Source organism: Emiliania huxleyi (genome assembly GCF_000372725.1).
Source record: "Emiliania huxleyi CCMP1516 unplaced genomic scaffold EMIHUscaffold_322, whole genome shotgun sequence".
In the NCBI taxonomy this organism is placed as follows: domain Eukaryota; phylum Haptophyta; order Isochrysidales; family Noelaerhabdaceae; genus Emiliania; species Emiliania huxleyi.
In genome coordinates this window covers 76,905-83,199 of record NW_005199583.1, presented here as the reverse complement: position 1 = coordinate 83,199, position 6,295 = coordinate 76,905, and the positions used below count along the sequence as shown (strand labels likewise).

Sequence of the window (6,295 nt, the reverse complement as noted above, 5' to 3'; positions counted from 1 at the left end):
CCGCGCGGCCATCCGCGGGAACTGGGAGCTCGCGTCCATGCGGAAGATCCCCGACGAGAGGCCAAAGACATAAAAGTCGAGCGCCGCGAACAGCCAGCTCGAGCGGCGGCGCGCGGCGACCTCCGGGTCGGCCGCCGCGCCCTCGTGCCAGGTCGGCACAAGGAAGGAGGCGGCGCCGTCGCTGGCGGTCGCGAGCCGAGGCGCGAACGCGCGGAGGAGTAGCTTCTCCGCGCGGGGCGAGTCGGTCGAGAGGAACAGCCGCGCCCCGCCCGGCAGGTGGCGCAGGAGGCCGGCGACAAAGCCGGAGAGGCCGCCAAAGGGCGCAGCGGGGCTGAGATCGAACAGGCTGCCAAAGGCGCTGCAGCGCATCCAGCGGCGGCAGCCGCTCGGACGCCGCGCCGGAAAGGCAAAGGCGAGGTCGAGGGCCCGCATCGCGCCGGCGGCGCTCACGCCGTCATCGATCGCCGCAGCACTTCCGTTGGTGACCGCGCCTGCCACCGAGAAGCAGGCGGCATCGTCCACCTCCATGGTTCGCAGGTGCAGGGAGTACAGCGTGGCAGCGCGCTGGTCGCCGTCGCCGGTCCGGCGCTGCAGTCGAGGGAGCAGCCGCGAGGCTGCGGTCCTCAGCAGCGGCGTCGGGCGGAGGAGGGCGAACTGCGCGCAAGCCGCCCACCCCTCGAGCTTCCTCGAGTCGCGGGGCACGAAGATGCGGTGGCCCATCACGCCCGCCAGCCAGCCCACGGGCAGGGCGCCTGTCAGGCACTGCCCGGCGCTCGCCGGCCGGGCGGCGTCGGGCACGCTCGCGCAGGGCGCCGGCCGCGGGGTGGCGCTCAGCTGGTGGAGCAGGCGGTCGAACTCGGGCCCATAGATGAGGCCAGGGGAGATGCCGGTGCAGCCGTAGCTCTTGGTGAGGGTCGGGTACTCGAACGCGAGGAACGGGTGCTCCTCCACCTCGGACGACGTCCAGAATCGGAGCATGCGCTCGCGCAGCCGGGGAAGCAGCGACTTGGCCTCCGCCTTTGGGCCGCACTGCGCCGGCCGGCAGAGGAAGAGCCAGGTGTCGGCCTCTTCGCCGTCGCTGCCCGGAGCTGGCCGCCGCTCGTCCAGTGAGCAGGCGCCCACCACCGTCTGCCGGAGCCCCCGCCTGCGCATCGCCGCCGCGTGGAGGTGCGGGCGCCACCGCACGTCGACGCCGCCGAGGAGGCCAAAGTAGTCGCCCAGGTCGTAGTGGACCTGGTCGCAGTGCATGGGCCCGTACCGGCGGCCCGTCCGGTGCCGCACCTCGGGCTCGGCCCACGGCTCCGCCTCCGTGGCGCAGTACTGGAAGTAGACTGGCCGCTGCAGCGCAAAGCCAATCAGCAGCCACTTGAGCAAGAACGGCGTCTGCTGGCCGATGCCGCGGTCGCGCCGGGCGATGCTATCCCGCACCACCAGCACGCGCGCATCCGCCACGGAGGGGTCGAGCGTACGGTTGTACAGCCTCCGGTACGACGCGAGGTGCGCGTCAAAGCCGTTTGCACTGCAGGCGGCGCGGTAGCTGTCGAGCTCGTGGCGCACCAGAGCGAGGCGCTCGAACGGGACCCCCGCCTCTGCCGCGTCGGAGGACGGGACGAGAAGGTCCGCCGCGGGACAGAGCGCCGGAGCGTCGCACGAGGCCTCGCCGCGCATTGAGTGCAGCTCTGGTTGCGCTCGCTGGGCTGAGCCAATGTGACTTGTGAGCCTCGTTCCAGCATGAGGAACGTACGTTTTCCCATCGAGGCACGCACAAGTTTGCTGTTTGGATTAAATTGGAACGGCCTTGCCCGCCGAAAAGAAAGCCAATTCGCGGGGAGGGCCTGCGGGCGGCCTTCTCTCGAGGTCTCGAGATACACAAAGCGGCTTGGCCTGCACAAGCTTTTCCGGCAAACAAAAAGGAAAACAGAGGGTCCCCAGCACTTTGCGTTTCCGGAAATTTCCAGGGAAAACAGAGGGTGTTTGGTGCTCCATTCTGGAAACTCGCGAGTTTCCCTGAGTCTGAGAGCTGGTCTGGGGCAAAATCTGACGCAAAATTGAGGAAATCGGCACGATACCCAGGCGGTCGCAGGATATTTTCCAGGTATACCCGGGGTTTTCCAGGTATACCCGCAAAATACCCGGTATTTTGCCGATTTGGCTGATTTTGGGCCCAAACCAGCCTCAGACTCGGCTCAGAGCCCGGAAAATTTGATGGTTTTCCCGGGAAAATAGAGAGGAAAAGAGAGGGTGCTGCAGAGAAAAAAGGAAAGGAAAAGAGACGGGGTGCGAGAGGAAAACCTTGTTCAGCCTAAAAAGCGGCCAAGGAACGGCCCAGAGCGGTGCCCGCTGCCCGCGCGGCCCAGTTTTCGTGTTGGTATTTTTTTTTGAGCTATGAGCTATCAATAACCTTCAGTCCATCACGAGTGTGCTGGTGCTGGTCAATAACAATATGCAATAACATTAACAAAACAAAACAAAAGTGAAAAGACAGGCGCCCACTCACTCCGGCTCCGCTCTCGCGCTACGCAAACGCCTCGCGAGGAGGCGCACGCGCACCTTGTGACTGGTGGCGCCGGCACTGCGCGCTCGCCGCGACCGCCTCGACCGCCCACTCCGCCACCCGCGCGGGATCTGGCGCGAGCGAGACGCTCCGCGCTTGGTAGCGCGCTGCGGGGCTAGAGTGCCGGTCCGTGTCGTTGTAGGGTGTGTCGCCCGGGTAGGCTGTGTAGCCGAGCGCGCCGACGGCTCGCGCGAGATTGAGGTACTCTCCGGGCAGGTAGTATCCAAAGGGATACACCTCGAGAATGGCGGTGCACGGCCGAGCAAAGAGGTAGTTCACTGATCCGGCCCCGTGAGGCATCACCACCAACATCTGCGCACTGACCCACGTTGCTTGCTCCAGAAACGTCCAGCCACCCAAGTCGGCGACGACGTTCACGTCGACGCGCATAAAATGTTGCAACCCGTCGCCGCCGCCCCGGGAGCTTGCCTGGACTGATCGGAGGGCCGAGGAGAGGGCGGCGGCGACCGCGTCGACATTCGAGAGGTTGCGAGAGCCGCGCCTACAGGCACAGGCGGTACGGGAGAGGGGTGTGGAGCGGTGCACGCCGCTCGGGCGCCGCGCTGAAGCACTTCTCGCCGGTTGGCGATGCCGACGCGAAGCACGCCCCCTGCCGTGTGGTTGCGGTGGAGGCGTTGCTGCAGCTCCGACGCGTCGCTCTCCGACATTAGCCACTTCATCTGAGCAGCAGCAGGCTTTCTCTCTGTGGGTCTCCGGAGGCGAGGAGGCGAGGGGGAAATAGGAGATGGGAGGGAAAGAGGAGCGTCTTGTGTGCGTATATGTTTGGGCCGGCGAGGCGCCTCCCGTCCCTTGTAGCCATTGCCACTGCGCTGGCGCAGCGCGCCACGAACGGCGCAACCCGCCGCGTTCAGCGTCGCCAATGGGAGGTAGTACTGCCAGGCGCGAATGCCGCCGAGCACCTCACACCCCATTAGGCGGACGAGGCTCTCGGCCCAAATGACGCCGTCGATGCTGCGAAGGTCCTTCAGCACCAGCCGCGGCCGGGCAGCCGGGTACCGCCGGAAGAACGACCAGCAGGCGAGGAGACTTTCAGCGGCGTGAGCAAAGTGCCTGAAATTCGTCGTCCCGCGGATCGAGTTGCTGCTGTCGATGACGCAGTCAACTCGTGTCGCTTGGGCGCAAAGCGAAGGAGTGACGGTGAATGCCGAGGCGAGAAGATACGTCGGCGTGCCTGCCCCAGGATCCCAGCGCGTGATTCGCCAAGCGTTTCTCATGCTGGAGTAAGAGACCGCGCGAGCGCCGTGTCGATCAAAGCCGGCGGGCTTACCCACGCCATATATATATATCGCCATTGGATAGTCGCCGTTCACAAAAAAAAAGGAGCGATTAAGGCACAAGCAACCGTTCACACCGTGACTGAGACAGAGGTACCACGCCGTTTAGTCGCCGTTCACACACATTTATCAACCCCGGACCCAAGACGCACAAGCAACCGTTCACACCTCTCTCTCTCTTCCTCTCGCTCTTCTCTCTCTCTCAGGAGATGCAAATCCCACCCAGAGGTGTGTGTGAAGTTCTGAAGAGGCGCGGTATATGCTTGGACGTGTTGGGGCTCTCTCTCTCTCTCTCTCTCTCTCTCTCTCTCTCTCTCTCTCTGAACGGCTCTCTCCTTCTCTCTCTGATGTGAATAAATAAATGAAGAAAACAGATGTTACACAACCACTAAGTGATGTCTGGTGTGCGCACTAGGAGCTGCAGTTTTCAGACATCGAGGTGCGCAATGCGCGCCGTCACCTACCGTCAATAAGTAAAACCCGACCGCGCCTGGGCCGGGCCTGTCCCCCCGAGAGCGGTCTGCTAGCGGCGCGCTGGACTAGGCGTGGCGGCGGGCGGCGGGGAGGCTTTGGCCTCCCCTCTCGCGCCCAAATGGAGCAGCCCTTTCGCCGAGAAGTGCTCCCGCACGGCCGCGTTGAGCTCAGACACCAGCCCGGGCGGGCGCGGGCCGAGGGTGTGGTCCCAGTAGTCGGGGCCGTAGCACAGCTCCTTGGCGAAGCCGTCGAGCGGCGTGTCGCCGGTGTCGGTCGCCGAGAGCTCTCCTACAGCCGAGAGACAGCCGAGGTACAGATGCAGCCGAGAGACGGTCGAGAGATGAGCCGGCCGCGCGCCCACAAAGGTCAGGCTACATCTCGGCTACATCTCGGGCTACATCTCGGGCTACATCTCGGGCTACATCTCGCCCACAAAGGGAAGCTCGCCGATGACCTCTCTCACGCCAAAGAGGCCTTGGCAGCTCTGTACCACCGCGGTGTCACCCACGCTCAGCGCCACCTGAGCTTGCTACAGTCATGATGAGATGATGGACTGATTAATGACCGCGGTGTCCCCCCCACGCCCAGCGCCACCCGGTCGAGCAGCAGCATCCCCTCCATGCTCATGACCAAGCCACCGCTGGCGAGCTCGAGTGGCGCCTCGGGGGCCTGCGTGCCGAACACACCAACCTCAGGGAGACAGTCTTCTGCAGCGTATTCCGAGCACCGCGTGAACACGAGCGGTGCGACTACAGTTGAGTACGTGTCCTCTCGAGCGGTGGTTGGACGACCAGAAGACGTGTTCCGCTTCTAGGCGCACGCACCGCCCCGAAGAAGCTCCACGGCGTGTCCTGCTCGAGCAGGTAGCGCATCGCCACGGTCGAGCGCACGCCTATATTCACAGCGCGAGGTGTGAAGAGACGCTGTTCAGGTAGCGCATCGCCACGGTCGAGCGCACGCCGTAGGCCCTCGCCACAAAGTAGTCTGGCAGGCGGGGGGTCCTACTCACAGCCCCTCATGCGTGTCACTCGTATCCGTGTGCAGGGGCCGCTCCTTCATTCCCCTCGACTCCTGCCAACGTCAACCTCGACGAGACTCACCGTCGACGCGACCGGCTCCAGCCCGCCCCTCTCGCTGCCACGCGCCGGCTTGCCACTCCACGCGTGCAGGCCGTCGCCCACGAGGCCAAAGCTCGCGCTGGCTCCTTTCTTCAGGTAGCCGAGCACGTTTGGCACGTCGATGCCCACTCGCTTGTGCGCGTCCCAGCAGGTTGCAATCTCGATGTCGCGGAAGCTCGTGCTGAGCGTGCTCTGGTTGAAGAGGACCACTGAGGTGCCCGTCTGCGAGTGCGTGCCACTCTCGTCGGGAGCGATCAGCGTCCGCTGCTTTGCAGGGTCCGGCGGGTACGGCATGCGTCGAGCCTCCCGACGGAGGTACGAGTTGGCCACCGCAGTGGCGAGCGCGTCGAGCACGGGAGCGGCGGAACAGCCCTGTGGCAGCTCGACAAGGTCTGTCGTCGGCGTGGCGTTAACGAGAGGCACCGCGGTGGATGCCGCTGCCGATGAGAAGAGCAGCGTGGGCGAGCGAGCCGCTGCGAGCAGCCCAACGACGAGGAGGAGGCCCACAGCGGCTGCTGCCGCGCCGAGCAGCGCCAGCCGCGCACACTGATGCTGCACATGGGCAATGAGTAGCCACTTGTGGCCACCCTGTGAAGAGTGAGCTTGCAACGGGGAGAGGATCATACGGACTCCACCGACGGGGGGGACCTGGGCTCGGGCGCCGACAAGGGCCCCCAGTGCATTTTCTTCCTTTTGCGCAATTAATTCTTCTTTTCGACTTGAGCACTGGTAGGGGCTCCACCTTCTCCTGTAGATTAGCATTTTTTGATCGAGTGCACCTACTCATAGTCTGCCTCTTCCTCCTCCTCCTCCTCCTCCTCCTCCTCCTCCTCCTCCTCCTCCTCCTCCTCCTT

The 6,295-nt window shown here is 64.5% G+C and overlaps 2 protein-coding genes across 2 annotated transcripts in view; one reads left to right on the top strand and one right to left on the bottom strand.

The window, feature by feature from the left end:
- Positions 1–868, top strand: part of EMIHUDRAFT_469783 (hypothetical protein) — a gene marked incomplete at its 3' end in the record, with an annotated part of 8,024 nt that extends 7,156 nt beyond the window's left edge. The window contains exon 9 of the mRNA XM_005773910.1: positions 277–868. Within this exon, the coding sequence (XP_005773967.1) occupies positions 277–868 (592 nt within the window). The remainder of the gene's footprint in view (positions 1–276) is intronic.
- A 1,647-nt stretch (positions 869–2,515) lies between these two features.
- EMIHUDRAFT_458342 (hypothetical protein) lies at positions 2,516–3,837 on the bottom strand (the record flags this gene model as incomplete). Its single annotated transcript, XM_005773909.1, has 3 exons — positions 3,355–3,837; positions 3,134–3,234; positions 2,516–3,056 (listed from the first exon to the last, which is right to left on the bottom strand). The coding sequence occupies exons 1-3, from the start codon at positions 3,787–3,789 to the stop codon at positions 2,516–2,518; spliced, it is 1,077 nt and encodes a 358-aa protein (XP_005773966.1). The 5' UTR covers positions 3,790–3,837.
- Between the last annotated feature and the right edge of the window lie 2,458 nt (positions 3,838–6,295).